This window comes from Heterodontus francisci, chromosome 30, assembly GCF_036365525.1.
Source record: "Heterodontus francisci isolate sHetFra1 chromosome 30, sHetFra1.hap1, whole genome shotgun sequence".
Taxonomy (NCBI): Eukaryota; Metazoa; Chordata; class Chondrichthyes; order Heterodontiformes; family Heterodontidae; genus Heterodontus; species Heterodontus francisci.
The window spans coordinates 27,514,397-27,540,174 of NC_090400.1; the positions used below are offsets into that span (position 1 = coordinate 27,514,397).

The following is a 25,778-nucleotide window of genomic DNA, read 5'->3' on the forward strand; positions in this document are numbered from 1 at the left end:
CTTTTCAACACTGTTCCATCAGCTGCTGTAGCCTGAGTGCAACTCTTCTTTTAGAGGGGCAGGCTGCTACGAAGAAGTGCAGGATAACTGGAGGGCATGCTAGCTATGCACGCACCTGGGCCTCCTGGCGAGCTGGGCTGCACACCTCAATCATGTTGATAAGTAGGCAGCACAAACTCAGCCTCAATTCGACCACGCATGGGTTATTCGCACATTGCAATCCCCATGCCTGCTAACAGACCTAATCAAACTTTTCCCAAGAAGTCTTACTGTAATTATATAGGGCCTTGGTGATCTGCACCTAGAGTACTGTGTAAAGTTTTGGTCTCCTTGCCGAAGGAAGGATCTACTTGCCTTAGATGAAACGCAAAGAAGGTTCACTAGGCTGATTCCTGGCCTGAGGTGATTGTCCCATGAGAAAAGGTTGAGTAGATTCGGCTTATATTCCCTAGACTTCAGAAGACAGAGAGGTGATCTCCTTGAAACATAAAATTCTTAAGGGGCTCTACAGGATAGATACTGGGAGGGTTTTTGCCCTGGCTGGGAGTTTAGAACTATGGGTCACTGTCTCAGAATAAGGGGTCAGCCATTTAGGACTGAGGTGCGGAGAAATTTCTTCACTCAAAAGAATTTGGAATCTTTGCAATTCTCTACTCCAGCGTCCTGTGGATACTCAGTAGTTGAGTATATTCAAGACAAAAATCAATACATTTTTGGATACTAATGGAATCAAGGGATGTGGGGACAGTGCAAGAGGCGGAGTTCAGGTAGAAGATCAGCCATGGTCTTAGTGAATGACTGATTAGGCTCGAAGGTTCGAATGTCCTAGTCCTGCTCCTATTTCTTATATTCTCAAGAGTGTACAGAACAAGAGGACATAAAATTACAATTACAGCGAGGCCATTCAGGGGTGATGTCAGAAAGCATTTCACACAAGGGGTAGTGGGAAACGGGAACTCTCTTCCCCAGAAAGCCGTTGAGGTTAGGGCAATTGAAAATTTCAAAACTGGGACTTTTGTTCAGCAAGAGTATTAACAATTACGGAACCAAGGGGGGTAGCAAAAGTTAAGATACAGATCAGCCATGATCTAATTGAATGGCAGAATAGGCTTGAAGGGTTGAATGACCTACTCCTGCTCCTATGTTCTTACATTCCTATCAACTACCTTGCTGATGCGGTACGGATACATAGGATCGATCCTGAAATTCTTCCGACTCAATTCAATGGATCCCAGCAGTGAGGTGATATTGATAATTGCTGCCTTGTTACAGCTCATCCCCTCCAAATCCACGGCCTGTGCTGCTTTCTTCAGACTGGGTAGAAATGCCTGACAACAAAAAACAAAAGCAAGGAAATTCACTGAAGTGAAAATTAAAGTGATAAAAACTGCATGAGGTAGGCAGCTTGCAGCCCAAAGGAAACCTTCCCAGCAGTGCAGTGAGGCCTGTAAGGAGAATGGCAACATTTCCATTTGTCCACTTGTTTCCCTAAAGCAGACACCACCACAGAATTGATCTTCAGTAGTTGGAACAATCCCTTCTTAATAGAAAGGAGCTGAAGGCACTAAGCCCCAGTCCTTTCCCATTAGGAAGGTGTCTGAAACTGGCCTGCTGGGCTTCTCAGAGTTAATGTACCAGAAGGTATCAGCAGAGAATAAAGACCGTGGAAACCATCCCCTATATGGTTATTAATGGAATGGGGGACAGCCCCCAGTACTGAGTGCAGTGTAAAGGCACCACATGGAATTTGGTGCCATTTTCAGTATGGGTTTTACTCAACAGTTTGGTTTGTTACAGTATTTACCCTGTCTAGCGCAACTCAAATTTTATTTTTAAATCCCAGAATCCCAGTAGGTCAAAATTCTGTATTTGTTGACTTAGAAGACACAGAAGGAGGCCATTTAGCCCGTCGTATCCATGCCGGCTGAAAAAATTAGCTGGCCAATCTAATTCCACCTTCCAGCACCTGGTCCATAGCCTTGCCGGTTACAGCACTTCAGGTGCATGTCCAGGTACCTTTTAAAAGAATTGAGGGTTTCTGCCTCCACCACCATTCCTGGCAGTGAATTCCAGACACCCACCACCCTCTGGGTAAAAAAGTTTTTCCTCATGTCCCCTCTAATCCTTCTACCAATCACCTTACATCTGTGCCTCCTGGTAATTGACCTCTCTGCTAAGGGAAACAGGTCCTTCCTGTCTCCTCTATCTCGGCTCCTCAATTTTGTACACCTCAATTGAGTCACCCCTCTGTTCTACGGAAAACAACACTAGCCTATCCAATCTTTCTTACAGGCACATTATTCCTGTTGCTGAATCAATATTTGCAGGGTTCTCACAGGAATGTCTCAATACTTGTCCCACAGAGTAAAAACTTTCAAAGCCATTACCTTCACTGAACGTAAAAGCAAAATACTGCAGATGCTGGAAATCTGAAATAAAAATAAAAATTGCTGGAAGATACTCAGCAGGTCTGACAGAATCAGTGGAGAGAGAAGCAAAGTTAACATTTCAGGTCACTGACCTTTCATCAGAACTGGCAAAGGTTAGAATTGTAATAGGTTTTAAGCAAATAAGGTGGGAGCAAAAGGGAACAAAAAGCGAAGGTGTTGATAGGACATAGGGTCTGAAAACATGACCCCGAGCTTCCTGTTGCTTGCCATTTCAACACACCCCCCTGCTCTCATGCCCACATCTCTGTCCTGGGCTTGCTGCAGTATTCCAGTGAACATCAACGCAAGCTCGAGGAACAGCACCTCATTTACCGAGTAGGCACACTACAGCCTACCGGACTGAACACCGAGTTCAATAATTTCAGAGCATGACTGCCCCCCACCTTTTTTATTTTTAGTTTTACTTTTTTAAATTTTTATTTCATTTTATTTTAGTTTGTTTCATCATTCATTTTTTTTTTACCATGTGCCTGCCCACTTTTTTTTTCATGTTTGTGCTGTTGGCTAGGGCTTTCATTATTCTGTCATTTAACACCCTCTCTGCACTAACGCTTTGTCTTTCACCACACTATTAACACACTCTTTGCCTTTGCTCCACAACCTCCTGGTCAGTTATTCTCTGTGACCCTATGTCCGATCAACACCCCTACTTTATTTGCTCAAAACCTATTACATTTCTAACCTTTGCCAGTTCTGATGAAAGGTCACAGACCTGAAACGTTAACTTTGCTTCTCTCTCCACAGATACTGCCAGACCTGCTGAGTATCTTCCAGCACTTTTTATTTTTACCTTCACTGAACCGGCAGGTTATAAAGCAGTGAAGCACGGTGACACCTAGTGTCAAATTTCAATATTGCAGAAGTGAGGCATTGGAGATGATTGGGTATGGAAAATCTACATTTTAGCCGCATTTCAGGTCAAATTCAAAGCAGTGTTGGTGGAAAGCTGTCTGGGTTCTTCCGATGTATTTCATTCTGATCAGCTTTTTAGGAGTTAGGAAATAAACCCTTTCTCTCCCCTTCATTTATTTTTCAAATACTTACACACTTTCCTTTCGAAACCTATTACAGATTCTGCTTTCATCACTGTTTTTGTCGGGGAATTGATGTTCTGTCAATCATCTGCTTAAAAAAATCTCCCAACCTTTCCTTTATTATTTTTATCAAAACCTTACATATTTTTGAAGACCCACCTACTCTTCCTCCTCGTAACCTTCTTGTAATATGAGCCCCTGTTTTTCTTGTGTCTCTCAACTCTGATATCAGTTTAGTGAATCTCTTCTGAACCCTCTTCATAGCCTTGACACCTACCATAAGTAATGTTCCCCAAACTGGACCATGTAGAGGGAACTTTATATCTAACCCTTTTTTGTCTAACCTGGGAGAAAGTGTTGAGAAACATTTGCTCTGTGTAACCTGTGCTGCAACTGACCTGAGAGTGTTCAGTGTAAAATGAAAAACTGTTTAATTCCCAACCTGACATTCCTCACCTTAAATACATAATATTCTGGCAGCAAGTTAGAGATCATGAGATGGGAGTTTGATATAGAAAGCTCCAGGATCCGTATCATCTGAATATAGGGTACCAGATGTCACCTTGCACAGTACAGATAGAAGAAAGAACTTTCATTTATACAGCACCTTTCCCAACCTCAGTTCATCCCAAAGCGCTTTACAGCCATTGAAGTACGTTGATGTGTAGTCACTGTTGTAATGTAGGATAGTGTATGAGCCATTCCCTTTCACATGTTATATGTAAAGACACATGTACCAACTAAAGCTTGAACATTGCATGTACAAACATAGAAGCACACACAGCACCAGCAGAATTTAGCACTGTGTGCACAGTCCTTCCCCTATGTGAGCTGCGAAGCAAGCTGGAGAGCCTCACTTGCCCTTTCTACATTGCCACCCAGTCCAGTCCGTTGGCACAGTCAGTGTTCTTCCACACTATCAGCCGACTAAGATTTACTATTTGGTCCATAGCTAAGGGTTTAAAAACAGAGTTTTCCTTCTCCTAGGTGAATTGCCAACCACAGCTGATGAGCTCCACCTGCTCCGACTCCAAAATTAAAACCTGCATCCGTTCAGCTGCTGCACTTGTGGCACACGTTGCACCAGTGCAGTATTAGCTGCCTTGGACAAGAGAGTGGGAGCGGCTCTGCACAAACCTCACTCATTTAAATATAATCAATGTTCAGGTTGTTCAGCAATGAAATCAACCAACATATCAGACTACCAAGCCCTGTGGCAATGGGAACAGGTAGACCATGCTAATGGCAGTCTTCAGTTATAATCCTGTACACAGGTGGCCTCAGGGTGATGGTTGCTCTCCCCAGATCGGCCCAAATGTGGAGCTCGTATCCTCCTATGACAACAGAGCAGACCTTTTTAGGTACTGTGCTGCTCTCCCCAATCCGAGGAAGGGGAAGAAAAGGAACTCTAAACACAGCCTGTCCTCCCCACACCTGCCAAGTCACCGCTTCTGGCTGCTCACCAATCACTGCGGTCGAAACATAAAAGAAAACTCAAATTCAAGAGACAGCTAACTATTGGATAGCACTCAGCTCATGGAATGTCAGAACAATAATACAAGACCAGAAGCAGAACAGCCCTCATAGCCCAAATGCTGGGAAGGTACAATATTGACGTAGCCACTCTAAGTGAAACAAAGTTTGCAAAGGAGTCTCACCTCAAGGAATCAGGCGCAAGTTACACATTCTACTGGATCGGCAAGTCCAAGAACCAGCCTTGATAGTCAGATTTGCACTCTGCCATTAGATCTGAATTGGCACGTAAGCTTGACCCATTTCCCAAGGGTATCAACGACTGACTCATGGTACTACAAATAAGTTTTGTGTTACCCCCGAGGTGGGAGGAGTACAGTGTCTTTTCTAGTTCCACCTCTGCACGGGTCACAACATATACCAGTTTACTGATACTGGTCAATCATAGACTCTACTCTTTATCCCAGAAGAAAATACACCACCAGATTTCTTTAATAAACAACAAAATTATCAGTTTATTATAAAACAAGACATAACCAGTAGCGAAGCAAAGCATTAACACACAGGTTGAAATATGAACGTTCCCTTTACCTTAGCCCCCCACACACACACACATCAACACAAACACCGATTAACCGGAAAAAATAGAGACTTTCTTTTTAGAGCTCCGTTACAAAAATAGACAAAAAAGAATACTTTGGCCAAATACTTGCTAATTCTTGAAGAACAAAGAGAAGGTATGGAAAGATGTTAGTTGTCCCTTTTTCGGTTTTGCGTCCCAAATACACATAGAAGGCTGTCACTGGGATCTTTCTCTGGAGCATTTCATTCAAGCGTCATCGAGGATTTATCTGGCAGGTTTTTCCAGCATCTCAGGAGAAATGCGGCAACCTGGGTTTCTGGCAGGCCTTTCAGGAGGAATACATCATCAATTTCTCTATTTCTTAAAATCGTTTCTAAGACCTTCTCAAAGAGATGAAAAAACTGGCAGGCTTTTCAAAGAGATGGAACAGGCTGAGCTGGGGTTTTGTCCTTCAGGTCGATTTTTAAAACTCCAACTGACTGTCGAAAGTGAAAACAAAAGCAATATCTTGCAAGTCAAGCCTCCTGACCCTTATAAATCTTGACCTGTCACTTCTCTGCAAACATCTCCCCAAAGTCAAAAAGCCCCTGCTGGGTAATTAACTGAAGACATGTGACTTCCAGCAAGGGCTGTTTAGAAACCAAATCCAAAAGACCTTATGATGACCTCTTTAAAAAAAAAACACAAAGTTCAGCATCTATGGAATCCTTTTTTCAGTTTTAAAACACAAGTCCTCAAAATTTAACAAATAGAAGTACTTTCATAACACTTGCTAGAAAACAGCATGCAACACTCATGAGCATCGATACACCTTCCAAACCCGTGACCTCTAACAACTAGAAGGACAAGGGCAGCAGATGTATGGGAACACCACCACCTGCAAGTTCCCCTCCAAGCTACACACCATCCTGACTTGGAACTATATCGCCGTTCCTTCACTGTCGCCGGGTCAAAATCCTGGAACTCTCTCCTTAACAGCACTGTGGGTGTACCTACACCCCAAAAACTGCAGCGGTTCAAGAAGGCAGCTCACCACCATCTTCAAGGGCAATTAGGGATGGGCAATAAATATGGCCTAGCCAGCAATGCCCAAATCTCATGAATGAATAAAAAAAACCCCCACAAACAATGAAGTACAGAGACAAGGTCAAAGAAGCGTTCTACCACATCTCAGCAGGATCATCAGAAGAGTACCACACCAGAACAAACTCATCATTCTTGATGGTTTCAATGCCCATATTGGTACAGACGGTAATACATGGAGGGGAGTATGGGACACCACGGCATTGGTAGACTAAACTCCATCAGCCAGCTTCCTCGCTCTTTTGTGTAGCAAGTTTGATCTCACCATCACAAACACATCTTCCAACAATAAATAAACTCAAAATAAAATGGATGTACCCCAGATCTAAACACTGGCACATTTTGGACTACATTATTGTACGGAAGAGAGACCTCAAGGATGAGCACTCTACCGGCCACCATCAAGGTGCTGAATGCTGGTCAGACCATCGGCTTGTCAGGAGCATCATGTCCTTGAAGATAACATCTAAAGCACTAGGACACAGAATCAAACCATAAAGGAAGCTTGACATAACTATCCTAAAAGACTTGGCCAAGATACAGCAACTAGAACAAAAAATAGCTGTAGAGCTTGCTGGTATCTCAGAAGATAACAGACATTGAGATTCTTGGAAGAAGCTAAGGGGCATCACTCATAGCACTGCATCTGAGATCCTAGGATTTGTCAAACGGAAGCACGAAGATTGGTTCAACAAAAATAACCAAGAAATAGCCAAGCTACTAGATGATGTGCACAATGCTCACAGACCCTACATATCTGACAAAATATCACCAGCAAGAAAAGCCAGAGGCCATCAAGCAAAACACATGCTGCAGACCAAACTAAGAGAAATGATTTTGGGAGAACAAGGCTGCCGATAAACATGACCTGAAGGCTCTCTGCGAAGGTCTCTGATCTATGGCCCCAAAACCAATGGTACGATACCCATCCTCCCAGCAGACAGCAATCAGCTCTTCATGAACAAGCATGAGATTCTCTCTCATTGGACATAGCATTTTAAAAATTTCCTGAGCCATGAATCCACAGTGCATGACAACCCCACTGAATCACTTCTCCAGCTTCACATTCTGGATGAGCTTGCCCTCAATCCATCTCAAACCAAAGTCACCAAGCCCATAAAGCCTCTGTGGGTAAGTCTCTGGGAGTCGAATGCATTCCATCTGAAATAGTCAAGTACGGAGGAGCTTACATTTTTAGGAAACACACTAGCCTCTTCTACTTAATCTGGAACCAGGGCATTGTGCCCCAAGAATATGAGGATGGTTCCATACCTCACCTGTACAAATGGAAGGGAAGTAAGTCCATCTATGACAATAATCTCAGTATTTCACTTCTCTCCACAGTGGGAAAAATTCTTGCAAGGGTTATTCTCAACAGGTTGGTTACTCATCTTACAGACTTGGTGTACCCAGAATCATAGTGTGGCTTTCATGCTGGACAAGGAACAGTCGACATGCTCTTTGCAGTGTGTTAAATTCAAGAAAATCCCCACAAACAGAATAAGGACCTCCGCATAGTCATTGTTGACCTGACCAAGACCTTCAACACAGTAAACCATGAAGGCCCGTGGAAGGTGCTGTATAAATATGGCTGCCCTGAAAAGATGATCAGGGTCATCTGCTCATTTCCATGAAGCATGTTTTTTATTCATTCCTATGATCACTGGCAAGACTGGCATTTATTGCTCATCCCTAGTTTCCCGAGGTGGTGGCGGGCCATCATCATGTTGCCCTGTGGTGAAGGTCCTTCCACAGTGCAGCCATGTAGGGAATGTGAACTTTCAATTCGAGTAACTATGTTGCATAATTTAGCACATTTTGAGTTCACTACTGGGAACAGTTTGGTCTTTCCAATTTTCTTTCTATTGTCCAATTTCCACAGCTCCTGTCCTGAAAGCACTGACTTATACTGAGGTGCAGAACCATATGCGCCCCAATACCTCATACAATTGGCCAATCGTCATTCTAGCCCAGCTACCATTGATAACAATGATTTCCATGATGTTAAAGGCCCAGGAAATATTGTGCTCCACACACAAATCTTTGGGCTTGACTGTGATGCCCCCATGGTCAAATATTCTGCTGACACTTGCTGCCTAGGCTAAAGCATAAAAAACAACAATTGGTCAAGGTGTAGAGGGCTCCTTTCAGCTTTGGAATGGTATCACAGGAGGACTCAGTCTTCAGACTGGAGGGGTAAGTATAGAAGATCACAGAAAGCTAGGGAAAAATAAAAAGATTGAAATATGCTCCTTATTCATGACACTCAGATGAATATAGTCAAGCTTACAGAACTCATTTACCTTGCTCACCAATAGGGGGCCAACCACATTTGTTTGGTAAACTGCAATCATGTCCTCAGCAGTGAGTGTTTCCAGAGTTGCATGAGAGTTTATTCCAGCATTGTTGATCAGTAAGTTGAGTCCAGTTTCGCCAAGGCTTGCTTCCACTACCTCTGCAGCTCTCTTGATGCTGGCCGAATCTGTAACATCTTAAATAGGAACACAGTAAATATGATCCAGGAGGCTTACAATAGCAAATAGATAGACATCAAATCTAGAGGTTGTATTATTGCTGTACGAGGTGTTGGTCAGCCCCCACCCAGGAGTCCTGCTGCAGTTCTAAGCACTCAGTAACAGGAAGGAAGGTATTGTCCCTGGGACGGTATGGAAGGGGCAATAGAAATGATTCTATTCCCTTTTTAAATTGCTTCTCCTTATTGTCTAGATGTTGAAAGTGATGAGCCTCGTGTTACACTCTGGTCGCCTTGTACATTTACATCCAACATTTATCTACTGATCTGTAATGTTCTACATTTTTCAAAGTTAAAATTTCATTTTCCATTTACCTGCCTGATTATCAAAACCATTTGGAAGTCTTTAGCTGCCTATTCTATCTCTAATGCTCTTATTTTAGGATTATTTGCAAGTTTGACCAGTTTAGAACTGGTTGCAGTGGCAATCACATTAATATAGACTAAAAATAACTGGGGACCAAGTACCTTACAGCACTTTACACTGCATATCTCTCATTCTGACACCTGCCCCAGTCTGACACTCCACTCAGCACCTCCCAGGTCTGATATTGTACCTTCCATGTGGACTCTCCATTTCCCAATGTTTAAATATTGAAAAATGAAATAAACACTATGGTGAGGAATTCCACTATCTAGTTTTAGTTTTGTAACAGCCCAAAGAGACAAGGGGTTCTTTACCATCTAGCTCATTTCCGGCATGTATTTCCCCTCAACCTCCAGCTTCCTGTTGGGTGGGACCTTCCCTTCTATGTCCATGTTGGGCAGAGATCCTTTCTTCACCTGATTGTAAGACTGCACCTGAGCACATGCCCATGGTTTCCAGCCACTGTTCACAAGTCATGGGTCATGACTAACCTCTTCTGCACATGTGCTGAAACAGTATGAACATTTGAAAATAGCAGAAAGGAAAAGATCATCTGGTCCAAAAGCCTGTTCCATAATGTCATGGTGCAATGTAGTACCATGATCATCCAATCTCACCCTACCCAACAACAGGCATGTAATTGTCTGGAAGCCACAAAATAACCCTGAGCCATTTGAAGATCTGGCAAACTGCTCTCCAACCTCTCAAAGGCAAACAAGTTTTAGGAAATCACAGCGACCAGCACATACACCCACCAATATCCCACCTATCTTCTGTACTCTGTGAAGTTAGTTACAGTTAGGAACTTGTCCAGCTCACTTTTGAATGTTTGCATGAGCCAGCAACTTCTTTATAAAAGTTGGCAGCCCGCTGTGAAATGAAAATTCTCCTGACATCTATCAAGTTCTGTGCTCATGTTACTTATATGCATGTTCTCAGTTCCTCCATTGTGCATAGGCAGAAAGAGGCAAGTTGTGATACATGGGGTAATTTCAGCTAGTCAGCAGATTTTGTAGCCCTATGCAAATACCATGAATAGATTCAGCTCTAAATTGGATGTTTGGCAATTGTTCAGGAAAGTCCCAGATTTAGTTCTGGGTTTGTGTTAGGTTGGCAGATAATGAGTCAAAAGGCATTGGTTCTACTGCTACAATAAACCTGAGTTAGGCAAGGCAGAGAAACAAAATCTGCCAGGGTTACCACTGACTCTTGCTGACCAGTGACCCCTGCTGTGTAGTTTAGGTATGGATAGGACCAGGCTCAGTTGGAGTTCCAGATGAAGAATGGCCATTTAGGCGAAAGACTGAAGTTCAGGTATGCATCGAACAATATCCCAGCAAAAAAGAATGGTTGGGGAGACACCTGGGAGAATTATAATGACCCTTCATCACAAAACAAAGTAAAACAATCTCCTTATCACAAATACAGGTGGGTGGACCTTCATCACAAAGATGCCTCATCACACAATACATTAACAACAACCTGCATTTATATTGCACCATTAAAGTTGTAAAATGTCCAAAGGCACTTCACAGGAGCATAATCAAACACATTTTGACACAAAGCCACATAAGGAGATATTAGAACACTTGGTGAAAAAAAGAGGTAGGTTTTAAGGAGCACTTTAAAAAGAGAGAGCTCAAGAAGCAGAGAGACAGACCACCTTAAAGACTACAAGTAAACATCAGAGGAAGTGATGTCAAGTCACACATGACCAGTTAGTTGTGAGTGAAGCCTGAGATAGTAAGCTGTGTTCAAGACTAGCTCCCGCAGTAACCTTTTATGTACATATGTATTAGTTCTGTTATAATAAAACCCCATGTTTATTTTGAATATTACTTGTAGTCCTGTGACTCTTAACACATCGCACACCAAAGGACAAGTAACATTACATGTTGGAAGCGTTGGGATCTATATTTTTTCTGAAGACTGCCAAACATTTGATTTTCCTGAAGAAGACAAGGAACAGCAAGCTACCTACCTGAGTGGCTGAAGATTCAGCAGGAGAACTGCTCGCAAGAGACCCCACAAAATTGCAGTGAGCGAGGACACATCCAAGACCCTGGGAGGTTGGAGCTCTAAGTACAGCAGGCAATTTGCTGGGAGATCAGAGTTTTCACCTATCTGGCAGTGGGTCGAAAAGTTTTAAGGGCTGTGGCTGGAGCCATTACTGTTTCAGCTTTCCTGCTTTTACATTTTGTGGGCCGGGCCTAAGCCCAAAAGAACAGGACAAAATAGACAGCACTACTGAGAGGTCCAGCACAGTATTAAACACTGACTGTAGCCGTTGTTAGTAACTGCAAGCTAGCACATTCAAAAAAAAGCTTTAAAAAGTTTGAAAAAATGAACTGTTGGAAAAAACCAACAGCTGTGTCAACAAACAGCTATCACGCAATCTAAGACATTCACCTTGATTGGAATTACATGTCCACAGAAGAGTGGCAAGCACAATTGCAGAGTAAAAAAATCAACACCGGAGCAAGTGCAAATAATCTGCCAATTCGTATAACGAAGGACATGTACTGCAAGAAATGGGAATCCATGGTGCAACCCACCACAGTTAGGCTGACGGCCTACAATGGTTCTTCAATCAAGTGCATTGGAACGATAACCTTACAGTGCAGCTATGGAAACTCCGAATGGCTATCACAAAGGTTCCAAATTGTAGACACAAGTGGACCAGCCGTCGCAGGACTTCCAGTATGTCGAGGTCTATGAATTGTTAGCGCACATGAATTCAGTAATGCACCAAAAATGGCAGAACATGTCCAGATTGAGTGTATTGGGTCAGTCCATGTAAAGAATGGCACAAAGGCTGGCTGTATGAAGAGACAGTATGACTGGGAGTCTCTCCTCAGACTTTAGTTCATTGTGGCAAGTACCCGGAGGCCAGAGGGATTGCTGGTGATTGGCTATGCTACCAGTCATCATTTTTTTTTAAACTTTCCAAAAAAGGGAAGAGATTGACAACTACCCGATCCAAACCTCCTTCACATTTTAGAGATTGTTAAATTTGTTTATCTGTAAAAAAAAATTTCAATCATGTATAGTTTGTCCAAACCACAATATTGTTTTTTCTTGTGCATATGTTTTTATCTTTGGAAAAAAGGGGATGTTGTGAGATGACCTTAAGGAGTATATTACGGACAGGTGGTAAGTGGTGTGGGTAACTTCAACTTCTCACCTCCCAACTGACCTCAATAGTGTTTTGTTAAAATGGTGTGTTAGCCCCTGAGTTTTTTAGGGTCAAATAAACAGGTTCTCTCATAGGTTTTAAAGAAAAGCTTAACTTTTTATTTAAACTGCAAAATCCGAAATGTTCACAACCTTCACCTCCTCACGCATTCGTGCACACATGCACATAGTTAGAGAGGTAAAGGGTGGGATGCAATTAAAGTCCAAAGTGATGTAAGAGTTCGTGGTTCACAGAATCCTGCTGTATAATCTTGGGAGGAAAGTCTTTTCAAAGTTGCAGGCTTGGATGTTTGGGTCATGATCTTGCTGAGGTGTTGTAGACTTCTGGTGGTTAAAACTTCAGTCCGGAGGTCACTTTTTAAGTTCGCTGCTGTGGCAAGTTGAAGTATAGTACCAGCAGCAGGGGTTCTTCCTTAGCTGGCCATATCTTACAGCTTTTGGCTGGAACTAGCTTTCAGCGGTCCTTTCTTGATCTCCCCTCTCTCCAGAGAGTGACATTTTTAAGGTAAAAATCCATCACATTTCAGTCTCTGTCAGGTGACATTAGGCCTTCTCCCCTGGTGTGACCACATAATGGTCCAGGATAGGAAACCATTGCTCCCTTGGCATCTGGATGGGGAAAGAATCTGTTACAAGGGTGCTACTTCACATCTATTTATCTTGGTTTGGGCTGTGGAGTCAGCCTGTCTTAGTCAGTCCCATTCCTGTAGGTAGGAGTCATTCACATCTAATGGGCTCCTTACAATTTTAATGGGTTTTCCCCAGAGCTAATTCAGATGCAGTTAATGAGTTTCAACTTTGCAGACAGGCTTGTTGATTGCCGGTACAGGAGGTGTCACCTGACCTCTACTCCATTTTGTCTGTGGTACAGATGTGCCCATTTTCTTGTGGTTCAGTTTACCAGTTGACTTTTTATTGCCATAATTCCTCCAGGTCATTGTTATTTCATCACAGCTCCTTCTGAGCATGACAACAGCAAGTGACCATCATCAGAGGAAGTGATGTTGAGTCACACATGACCAGTTAGTATCTCGGGCTTCACCCAAAACTAAGACATGTTCAAGACTAGCTCCTGCAGTAACCATTTATGTAAAGCTGTTCCAGTTCTGTTATAATAAAACCCTACAATTATTTTGAATAATACTTGTAGTCCTGTGACTCTGAACAACAGATCACACACCAAACGGCAAGCTCAAAAAGGCCAGAATTGGCGGAGCACAGGGATTTCAGAGAGTTGTGGAGCTGGAGGAGGTTACAGCATGGCGAGACCATGGAGGGATTTGAAAACACGGATGAGAATTTTAGAATCAAGATGTTGCCAGAGTGAGAGTCAATGTAGGTCAGAAAGCATAGAAGTAATGTGTGAATGGGATTTGGTGTGAGTTACAATATGGCAGCAGAGTATTGGATGAGCTCAAGTTTTCGGAAGGTGGAAAATGGGAGATAGGCTAAGAGAGCATTGAAATAATCAAGTCTAGCGGGAACAAAGAAATGGATGAGGCTTTTGACAGCAGATAGGCTGAAGCAGGATCGGAGACAGAGAATGTTATGGAGGTGGAAGTAGGCGGTCTTGCTGATGAAGCGGATATGTGGTCAGAACCTCATCGCCGAGTCAAATATATGCCAAGGTTCCAGATGGTCTGGTTCAATCTCAAACAACGGACAGGATGAAGAATGGAGGCAGTGGCATTGTGGCAGGGACTGAAAACAATGACTTCAGTCTTCCCAATATTTAGCTGGAGAAAATTTCTGTACATCCAGTACTGAATGTTGGACAAGGCAGTGTGACAAATCAGAGACAGTGGAGGGGTCAAGAGAGGTGATGGTAAGTTAGAGTTTGGTGTTATCAGCATACATGTGGAATCTGATGCTGTAATTTCTGCTAAGGTCACTGAAGGGCAGCATGTGGATGAGAAATAGAAGGGGGCCAAGGATAGATGGATGGACCTTCATCTCATTGATTCCTCATCATACAGCATAGGACAATAATCCCTCATTACATAGTACAGTCAGATGACTGCTCATCACAAAGTATACTTTCCAATAAGAAACAAATAGCTTAAAAACATTAATAAGAGTGAAGACGCACAACAGCTCTGAAAGAACTGCAATCAAAAATCTTGTGGTGGTGTGCTAATTGTGAACTCAGCAATAGGATGCAGGTTGAACCAAAATGACATTAGCTCAATAGTTTTGCGTTTTAATTCCGACTGTCTAAGAATGTCTGACCAAGCCATTGTTATTGAGATTGATTGTTTAATAAACCAATGCACACAGGGATGTCACTTACCCATCTCTACTAACTTCACTGCAGAATGTTCAGCTGCCAATGTCTGGAGCTTCTATTAGGAATCAACCAGGACAGAAAGTTAGATCAGATCAGGCAGCCAACTCAATTTTATACCATAATGACTCACCCTTAACCAGAGAGGACTGAGGAGGGGAAGAGAAAGTAGTACTAAGCTTCCACATTGGTGCTATGGATCAGTAGAATTTTATTCATTCGAGGTTATTCTCAGTTGCCTAGAAACAGTATACTGAGAAAACTAGTAAAAGCTGACCCAACCCCAGAAAGCTGATAATTCAAGATCAGTCCTGGTATTTCTAAGAAAACAGTTAAATGGGCTTTGTACCTTTAAGTACAAATGACATTCCTCACTTGCATTGGAGGAAACAAAAATGTAAGCACACGAAAGAGGAATATCCAAATGTTGAAGAACCAAAATTGGTGATGCATTTGTAAGATGTCTAAGTGCGTCCTCCCACCAATTAATAATCATAAAAGGAAAAATAAAGTAGCATTTGGACTGTCAACAAACTAATTAATCATTTGCCCAAAAGTTAACAATCACTCCTACATTCATCACTCTCCTTACCATTGCTCCAGATCACAAAGGCCCTCTATCCCCTCCATATCCAGCTTACAGAGACACTGAACCCCATCCAACTCCCCATCCTTTCAGAAACACACTATCCTATCCAGAGCTCCCAGCTCCTACTGGAACTCTATCTACAACCCAATTAAGCTAGAAGTCCTCTTCCAAGTCCCCTATTCAAGCTTACTCTTCCTTCCATCCTTCCCTCTCTTACTGCCTCTTCCCCCATTAATGTTGTCACTTTCCTTCTCTATTGGTACTCTCCTCCCACCAACCCTTCCACCCCACACACTCTTAGTATATGCTGGCTCTCTGCTTCCTTCTCCATTCTCAACCCAAAAGCACTGCTTCAGCATCTGCTTCCTTCCCTCTCCCCTTCATTGCCATCCACTTTGGCCTTTCTTTGACTGTCATCTATTCTGCCCCTGAAGCTGTAATCTCTGCTTGTAGAATTTGTTGGAACATAATGGCTCTGCAACAGGTGACAGTGACCCAAGTAAGCTGGGTGACCTTGGCTCTCCTGTGATTGTCAGGATAATGAATTGTGCCAGAGGTCTGTAATTTGGCAAGTATTACACCCTATTCAAGAAAGGGGAAAAGGGATGTGCCAGGAAATTACAGAAATTAGGAGTCTTACTTCTATAAGCTTCTAGGCCCTGAAATTCTAATGATCCTGCTCCATAGCCAGAAGTGCAGTGGGGCAGGATCTTTCCGGTCCCATTTAGGCAGAGGGATGGCATTGTGAGTGTGTATGGCAAGAAACCTGCCAATACCGTAGCACGTACATTGTGGGAGAAAGTGAATCAGGTTATCAGTAGCATCTGCCCAAGCCCCAGGACTCTCGCCAATGCAAGAAAAAGTTTATCAGCTTGCTTAGTTCCCTAAAGGTAAGTGATGATGAGAAGCTGCCATTAATATATATTTTCTTCCTCAAAGACAATAGATCAAAACTTTTTCCTAACAGTTCCATTGATACTCAAAGTTTTTCATCCGGAGTATAAACTGAACAGTACTTAGCTCATTCACCTGGAAGGCTTCCATTTTATGGTAAGAGCATTCTATAATGCATGCATAACTTTGAGGCTTCACTTTCCCAGTGAGAACTAAAAGAGCATTGTCTAGTGGTAGAAAAATGAAACCTTGGAAATGGAGAATGATGCTTCAAATGGTTACTTTTTAATTATAATAGCTTCTACAGAAATTGACAACTGCAGCATCATCTGGAAAGATCCCAGGTAGCACAAACGTTTATCCAACAGCCAGTAGTCTGAGAGCAGCCGTGGGAGGTAAATCCACTTGTCACTGCCGTGCCTTATTAACACGCCACGACCAGACAGCAGGAAAGTCAGCAGGAAATGGCATAAAGTCAGGCAGTCCAAAATAAATTCAAGGAAGTATCAGTACGGGAGTTCTGGGTAGTCAACAGATCAGGAAGGGGCAAAAGAGAGTCTGTGAAAGGGATCCGTAATCTTCATTTATGGGACCTGGAGGAGAAATCCTGCTCCTTACAAAGCCTTTTCAATGCTCTAACCAAGTTCTTGCTGCTGAAGCAGCCATTGTGGTCACTCTGCTGACTTTCTAGTTAAGATTGTGCCCAATCTTATTAACATAATAAGATCATTTGCATAAATGTAAGAGGCTCCTATCTGATTTACCCTTTTCGACAGACTTCTTCCTCGCTTTCTGACAGAGGTCCCTCTCCCCCCTCCGAGAAATGGTCTTCTCTCTCTCTCTAACAGGTATTTCCTCAGTCAGTCAATCATCTTGTTACAGATGTGCCTCTCTCTCTGACAGTGTTTTATTAGCAGCTTGCAGGTCCTGCAGTGGCACTGGAAGCAGGTGCTGCGTCAGCTCAGGCATCCAGCAGCAGCCAAACGTGATTACGTGGCAGCTGGCCAATTAAAGTAGGGGAGGTGCGGGACGTATCCAATTAAAGAATGGATGCCGGAAACGAGGCAGCAATGGTGGCATCAGCTGACTCAACAGCAGGTGCTGGCGCCATAATAAAGGGCTGCCAGCCCTGCATTCATTGCTGCCTGGGTTAAAGGAGTGCCTGCCCGACTGGCCTCAAGACCCCTCCTGCCACCTGACACCCAAGGAGCTGAACGGGAACCTACAGCAACCGTGGCAAAAGGAGGACACTGGGTAGCCCCATGCTTTAACAATGCCTCCCTGAAGGTTCGCCTCAGACTGCAAGGGCAAGGTGGGAGATCCTCTTCCCAAGGGATGGTAAGAAGAGACCAGCCTGCCTGACCAAGCAAGCCTGGATGGAGGTCACAGAGGAGCTCAGCAGCCGTGGGGTCACCCCCGAGCTTGGGTGCAGTGCTGCAAACATGTCAATTACCTCCTTCGCTCTGCCAAGGTGACTTCTCCATACCACTTTCTTCTTTGAGGCTTACAGGTGGCAACACGCGAAGGTGCGCTTGGTGGCAAGGGAGTGACTACCCAGTCGTTGGCAAAGGCGTCAGAAAGCAGCATATCCTGTCAGAGGCATGGCTGCATCTCGGCGAGTGGCACCTACCTGTCATAAATGACCCTAACAAGGTTCCTCGAGAGCAGCCGTATGGAGGAGGCATTCATGTCCTCCCATCATGGACCAATGGCTACCATCAGCATAGGTGTTGTGCTAGACTTCATGCGAAAATTAACAGTGTTCCTCCTTGTGCTTGCTGGAAAAATGGGCATACAGTACTAAAGAGAGGGCCAAGACCAGTGGAGGTGCTCTAGACCTGCGTGTCCTGACCCCAACAGAGGAGGTGACCTTGGAACTTGGTGGGTCTCAGGATGGTTTCTCAATTGCTGATGGTGAAACAGGAGTGTCCTCATAGGAGAGTAAATGAATGAGTGCAGAGGTGCAAGGGTGCTACTGGCCCAGATATGAGATAGTGATCATGTGTCCACCACTGGAAATGGAGCACCCTTAACCCCTCAATGTTTGTGTTCTCTCATCCACATCTGGGTCATTCGGTAGGACACGAAGCCCAAGAAAGCAGGGCCAGCCGGCCGCCTTTGAGGAAGAGGAGGGATCCTCAGAGGGTGCAGCGTCACATCACTCCCCCGCACCCTCCGCCAGCACACATACTCTCACATCGGTGGGAATGCATTTGCAATTAGATTCAGGCTGGCTTCTGCGGGCTCCGCTCAGGGCACTCGGAGTGTGGACAGCAACTCCTCAACCCCTCTGCCAGTGACCCCAGCCCTCAGGCAGCCAGAGGACAGCCGCCAAGGTCATCCCAAGCCACGGGGCAGCAAAGTCATCAGCCTACCTCGAAGGCAGCTGTAAGTGCAGAGGGAACACAATGTAGGAGTACTCATAAGTGAGATAAGAGGGGCACCTAACTGCACTTGGGGTTCAACAGTGTCGCATAAAGATGAGGCTTTATTGCACTGATTCTGAAAGGGCATGAGGGTTACAAGAAATAAGTGCGTAGTGTGTATGAGATCGTCCTGAGCCTCCCTTGCGTGTCTGTCATTTCCCTTACCTCTGGTCCAAGGGATTCTTCATGCTGTGCTGCCTGCTCAGCAGCCTTCTCCACATCCTCCTCGTCAGATGAGGATTGGCGATCAATGATATCCTCATTACTCAAGGCTTCCTCCCTCTGCAGTGCTAGGTTGTGCAGTGCAGAGTAAACCACCACAATATGTGAGACCCTTGCTAGGGCATACTGGTGTTCCAGAGTAATCTAGGCACCTGAATCTCATCTTCAGCAGACCAATGGCCTGCTCAATGGTTGCTCAGGTGGGCCTGTGGCAGGTGTTGTATCGCTCCTCTGCTGCAGTGCATGTGTTGCTCATGGGTGTCAACAGCCATGTCTTCAATGGGTAGCCCCTGTCCCTGAGGACACATCCCTGAAGCCGTGCAGGGGCCCGAATAGCTCTGGCACTTGGGAGTGCTCAAGTATGCAGGCATCACGTCTGCTTCCCGGGAACCTTGCACATGCCGGAAGGATCTGATTTTGATGGTTACAGACTAGTTGAAAATTTATGGAATGGAAGACCTTCCTGTTGATGAAGTTCGCTGGCTGGTCCGTGGGAGCCTTGATGGCCACATGTGTGCAATCGATCACACCCTGTACCTGGGGGAATCCAGCGATGGCCCCGAACCCAATGAACCTTTCCGCCTGACTGTTTGGGTCAGTTCGGTAGCGCACAGTCACCAGCCCTCTTGAACATGGCAATGGTCACCTCCTTGTTGCATCAATGGGCCACAGCCTGGGAGGTCCCACACATGTGACCAGTGATCCCTGGAAAGATCCAGAGGCATAAATGTTGAGAGCCACAGTAATCTTCAGAGCAACAGGCATTGGGTGACCATCAAACACCATGGGCCTCAGCTCATCCTGAAGCATGGCCCAGACATCGATGATCACCTCCCTAGAGAGCCACAGTCGGTCTTGACACTGCTGCACCAACATCTGGAGATAGAGTGGCCGTGTACAGTGGTCTTTCTTCAGGGAATAGGCCCTTCTTCACACAGGAGGCAGATCACAGAATTCACAGAAGTGTGACAGCTCAGAAGGAGGCCATTCGGCACGTAGTGTCTGCACTGGCTCTCTGAAGCAGCAATTTACCTAGTAACACTTCCCACCTTCTCCAAGTAGTCCTGCACATTCTTTTTTTTTCAGATAATAATCCAATTCCCTCTTGAATGCCTGAATTGAACCTGACTCCAACACATTCTCAGGCAGTGCATTCCAGATCCTAACCACTCACTGTGTGAAAAAGTTTTTCCTCATGTCGTTATTGCTTCTTTTGCCAATTACCTTAAATCTGCATCCTCTTGTTCTCGATCCTTCCACCAATGGCAATAGTTTCTCCCTATCTACAGTGTCCAGATCCTTCATGATATTGAATACCTCTATCAAATCTCCTCTAAACTCTCCTGTCTTCAAGCAAACAGTCCCAACTTCTCCAATCTAACTACATAACTGAAGTTCCTCATCCCTGGAACCATTCTTGTGAATCTTTTATGCACTCTCTCCAATGCCTTCACATCTTTCCTAAAGCGTGGCATTCAGAACTGGATGGGCCGAACCAGTGTTCTATACAAGTTTAACCCTATTAATGAAGCCTAGGATGCTGTGTCCTTTAATAACCATTCTCTCAACCTGTCCTGCCACCTTCAGTGATTTATGCACATCTACCAACATATGAATTAGGAGCAGGAGTAGGCCACTCGGCCCCTCAAGCCTGCTCTTCCATTCAATAAGTTCATGGTTGAACTGATTACTCCACATTTCCACTTACCCTTGATAACCTTTCACCCCCTTGCTTATCAATAATCTATCTATCTCTGCCTTAAAAATATTCAAAAACTCTGCTTCCATCGCCTTTTGAGGAAGAGAATTCCAAAGACTCACGACCCTCAGAGAAAAAATTTCTCCTCATCTCTGTCTTAAATGAGTGACCCCTTATTTTTAAACAGTGACCCATAGTTCTAGATTCTCCTACAAGGGGAAACATCCTTTCTACATCCACCCAATCAAGACCCCTCAGGAACCTGTATACACCCAGGTCCCTCTGCTCCTGCAGCCCCTTTAGAATTGCACCATTTTATATGGGGAGGTGGTGGCGTAGTCACTGGACTAGTAACCCAGTCTGGGGATATGGGTTTGAATCCCACTACAGCAGAAGGTGGAATTTGAATTCAATTAATAAATCTGGATTTAAAAAAAGCTAGTCTAATGATGACCATGAAACCATTGTCAATTGTTGTAAAAACCCATCTGGTTCACTAATGTCCTTTAGGGAAGGAAATCTGCTGTCCTTACCTGGTCTGGCCTACATGTGACTCCAGACCCACAGCAATGTGGTTGACTCTTACACGCCCTCTGAAATGGCCTAGCAAGCCACTCAGTTGTATCTAACCGCTACTGAGTGAATAAGGAATGAAACTGGACGGACCACCCGGCATCCACCTAGGCACCGGAAATGACAACGGCAAACCCAGCCCTGTCGACCCTGCAAAGCCCTCCTTACTAACATCTGGGGGCTTGTGCCAAAGTTAGGACAGCTGTCCCACAGATTAGTAAAGCAACAGCCTGACAGTCATATTCACGGAATCATATCTTACAGACATTGTCCCAGACACCGCCATCACGATCTCCGGATATGTCCCACTGGCAGGACAGACCCAGCGGAGGTGGCGGCACAGTGGTATACAGACGGGAAGGAATTGCCCTGGGAGTCCTCAACATCGACTCCAGACCCCATGAAGTCTCATGGCATCAGGTGAAACCTGGTCAAGGAAACCACCTGCTGCTTACTACCTACTGCCCTCCTTCAGCTGATGAATCAGTACTCCTCCATGTTGAACAGCACTTGAGGGTGGCAAAGGCACAGAATATACTCTGGTTGGGGGACTTCAATGTCCATCACCAACAGTTGCTCGGTAGCACCATCACTGACCGAGCTCTAAAGGACATAGGTGGTGAGGGAACCAACAAGAGGGAAGAACATGCATGACCTCGTCCTCACCTATCTGCCTGCCGCAGATGCTCCTGTCCATGACAGTATTGGTAAGAGTGACCACCGCACAGTCCTTGTGAAGACGAAGTCCCGCTTTCACAATGAGGATACCCTCCATCGTGTTGGGTGGCACCACCACAGTGCTAAATTTCGAACAGATCTAACTAAACTGGGCATCCGTGGGGGGTTGTGGGCCATCAGCAGCAGCAGAATTGTACTCAATCATAATCTGTAACCTCATGGGCTGGCATATCCCCCCACTCTGCTATTACCACAAAGCCGGGAGACCAACCCTGGTTCAATGAAGAATGCAGGAGGGCATGCCAGGAGCAGCACCAGGCATACCTTAAAATGAAGTGTCAACCTGATGAAGCTATCACAGAGGACTATTTGTGTGCCAAACTGCGTAAGCAGCATGTGATAAACAGAGCTAAGCAATCCCATAATCAACGGATCAGATCTAAGCTCTTGACATTCAATGGCATTACAATCGCTGAATTGCCCCACTATCAACATCCTGGGGATTACCATTGACCAGAAACTGAACTGGTGTCCCCAAATAAATACCATGGCTACAAGAGCAGGTCAGAGGCTAGAAATCCTGCGCCGAATAACTCACATCCTGACTCCCCAAAGCCTGTCCATTATCTACAGGAGTGTGATGGAATACTCTCCACTTGCCTGGATGGGTGCAGCTCCAACAACACTCAAGAAGCTCGACACCATCCAAGACAAAGTTGCCCACTTGATTAGCAACCCATCCACAAACCTTCACTCCCTCCACCACCGATGCACAGTGGCAGCAGTGTGTATCATCTACAAGATGCACTGCAACAATGCACCAGGGCTCCTTAGACAGCACCTTCCAAACCCGTGACCTCTACCAACTAGAAGGACAAGGCAGCAAATGCATGGGAACACCACCACCTGCAAGATCCCCTCCAAGCCACACCATCCTGACTTGGAACTACATCACTATTTCTTCACTGTCACTGGGTCAAAATCCTGGAACTCCCTTCCTAACAGCACTGCGGGTATACCTATCCCAAATGGACTGCAGCAGTCCAAGGCGGCAGCTCACCACCACCTTCTCAAGGGCAATTAGGGACGGACAATAAATGCTGGCCTGGTCAGCGATGCCTACATCCATGAATGAATTTTTAAAAAAAATTCTCTTCACGTTCTTCCTACCAAAATGAATCACTTCACACTTCTCTGCATTAAATTTCATCTGCCACTTGTCCGCCCATTCCGCCAACCTGTCTATGGTCATTTGAAGTTCTATACTATCCTCCTCACAGTTCGTAATTTCATATCATCCGCAAATTTTGTAATTGTGCCCTGTACACCAACATAGAAACATAGAAAATAGGAGCAGGAGTAGGCCATTGGGCCCTTTGGGCCTGCTCTGCCATTCAAAAAAGATCATGGCTGATTGTCTCATTCAGTACCCTGTTCCCGCTTTTCCCCCCATATTCCTTAATCCCTTTGGCATTAAGAAATATGTCTATCTCCTTCTTGAATATATTTAATGATTTGGCCTCCACTGCCTTCTGCGGTAGAGATTTCCACAGGTTCGCCATCCTCTGAGTGAAGACATTTCTCCTCATTTCGGTTCTAAATGGCATACCCCGTATCCTGAGATTGTGACCCCTGGTTCAAGACTCCCCAGCCATCAGGAACATCCTCCCTGCATCTAGACTGTCTAGTCCTGTTAGAATTTTATAGGTTTCTATGAGATTCCCTCTCATTCTTCTAAACTCGAGTGAATATAGGCCTATTCGACCCAATCTCTCTTCATACGTCAATCCTGCCATCCCAGGAATCAGCCTAGTAAATCTGTTCCAAGACCAAGGTCTAGTTCGTTAATATACATCAAGACGAGCAAGGGTCCTAACACTGACCCCTGGGGAACTCCACTATAAACCTTCCTCCAATCTGAAAAATATCCATTAACCACTCCTTCGTTTCCTGTCACTCAGCCAATTTCATATCCATGTTGCTACTGACCCTTTTATTCCATGAGCTATAACTTTGCTCACAAGTCTGTTGTGCGGCACTTTATCAAATGCCTTTTGGAAGTCCACGTACACCACATCAACAGCATTATTCTCATCAATCTTCTGTTACCTTATCAAAAAAACTCCAGCAAGTTAGTTAAACAGGATTTGCTCTTAACAAATCCATGCTGCCTTTCCTTAATTAACCTGCATTTGTCCAAGTGACTATTAATTTTGTCCCGAATTTTTGTTTCTATAAGTTTCCTCACCATCAAGGTTAAACTATCTTGCCTGTCATTGCTGGGCTTATTTTTACACACTTTTTTGAACAAGGGTGTAACATTTGAAATTCTCCAGTCCTCTGGCACCACCTGAGTCTAAGGAAGACTGGAAAATTATAGCCAGTGCCTCTGCAATTTTCACTCTCACTTCCCTCAGTATCCTTGGATGCATCCCATCTGGTCCTGGTGTCTTATCAACTTTAAGAACAGACAGCCTATACAATACCTCCTCCTTATCAATTTTAAACCCTTCAAGAGCCTAAATTACCTTCTCTTTCACCATGACCTGCACAGCATATTCATCCTTGGTAAAGAAAGATGGATTTAATACTTCAGCCATGCCCCATGCCTCCATGTGTAAATCCCCTTTTTGGTCCCTAATCAGCTCCACTCCTCCTTTTAGCACCCTTTTACAATTTATTTGCCTATAGAAGACTTTTAAATTTCCTTTTATGTTAGTTGCCAGTTTTCATACTCTACACCCTTCTATGGCATGCCAACCATAGGCTGGCCCTCTTGCTCATCCTGATGTTCCCCTGCCAGTGCCTGAACATCCCTCCCTCGGAGCTGCTCCTCCTCACTGGGTGTCATGAAGACTGGGTGGATGAGGTCCACGGCAGGTGGGTTCTCTCCAAGTCATGTGCGTTCTGCCCAGCCCACCTCCCCCACACCTTACCCTGGTTAGTCCCTTGGCAGCAGGTACCACTGCCCCTCTGTGACCCTTGCAGCACATCCCCACAATCAGTCCTGGCACCTTTACACACCCTTCCATCAGCCCTGGCACCTTTACCCTCCCCTTATGCCAGCGTCCAGCAATGTCCTCTGTTCACCACCGTCTGTTCCACTGCAGATGGCTGGCTGGCATAGGCAGCATTGAACTCTTGCCTCCTTGCCACCTCCTGTAATCAGGTGGGGCTCTTAAGCCCCGTGCACCACTGACAAAATTAGGGAATCACTGCAAAAGTCGGGTAATTGCCATTTTAACTACCTTAAATATCTACCGTATGGGCGGCACAGTGGCGCAGTGGTTAGCACCGCAGCCTCACAGCTCCAGCAACCCGGGTTCAATTCTGGGTACTGCCTGTGTGGAGTTTGCAAGTTCTCCGTGTCTGCGTGGGTTTCCTCCGGGTGCTCCGGTTTCCTCCCACAGCCAAAAGACTTGCAGGTTGATAGGTAAATTGGCCATTATAAATTTCCCCTAGTATAGGTAGGTGGTAGGGGAATATAGGGACAGGTGGGGATGTGGTAGGAATATGGGATTAGTGTCGAATTAGTATAAATGGGTGGTTGATGGTCGACACAGACTTGGTGGGCCGAAGGGCCTGTTTCAGTGCTGTATCTCTAAATAAATAATAATAACTAAATTGAGGTCCTGCCATGTCATGGCCAGATGTCTGCCCTCCACGGTTCCTGAAGCTCAAAATATGGAACCAAC

At 44.8% G+C, this 25,778-nt stretch overlaps 1 protein-coding gene across 2 annotated transcripts in view; it reads right to left on the reverse strand.

The window, feature by feature from the left end:
• LOC137346493 (C-signal-like) overlaps positions 1–25,778 on the reverse strand; it is a 58,194-nt gene that overhangs the window by 9,304 nt on the left and 23,112 nt on the right. For both annotated transcript variants that reach the window (XM_068009953.1, XM_068009955.1), the window contains exons 2-4: positions 15,009–15,060; positions 8,927–9,114; positions 1,167–1,328 (exon numbers count right to left, since the gene is read on the reverse strand). In XM_068009953.1, coding sequence (XP_067866054.1) covers positions 1,167–1,328; positions 8,927–9,114; positions 15,009–15,060 — 402 coding nt within the window. The remainder of the gene's footprint in view (positions 1–1,166; positions 1,329–8,926; positions 9,115–15,008; positions 15,061–25,778) is intronic.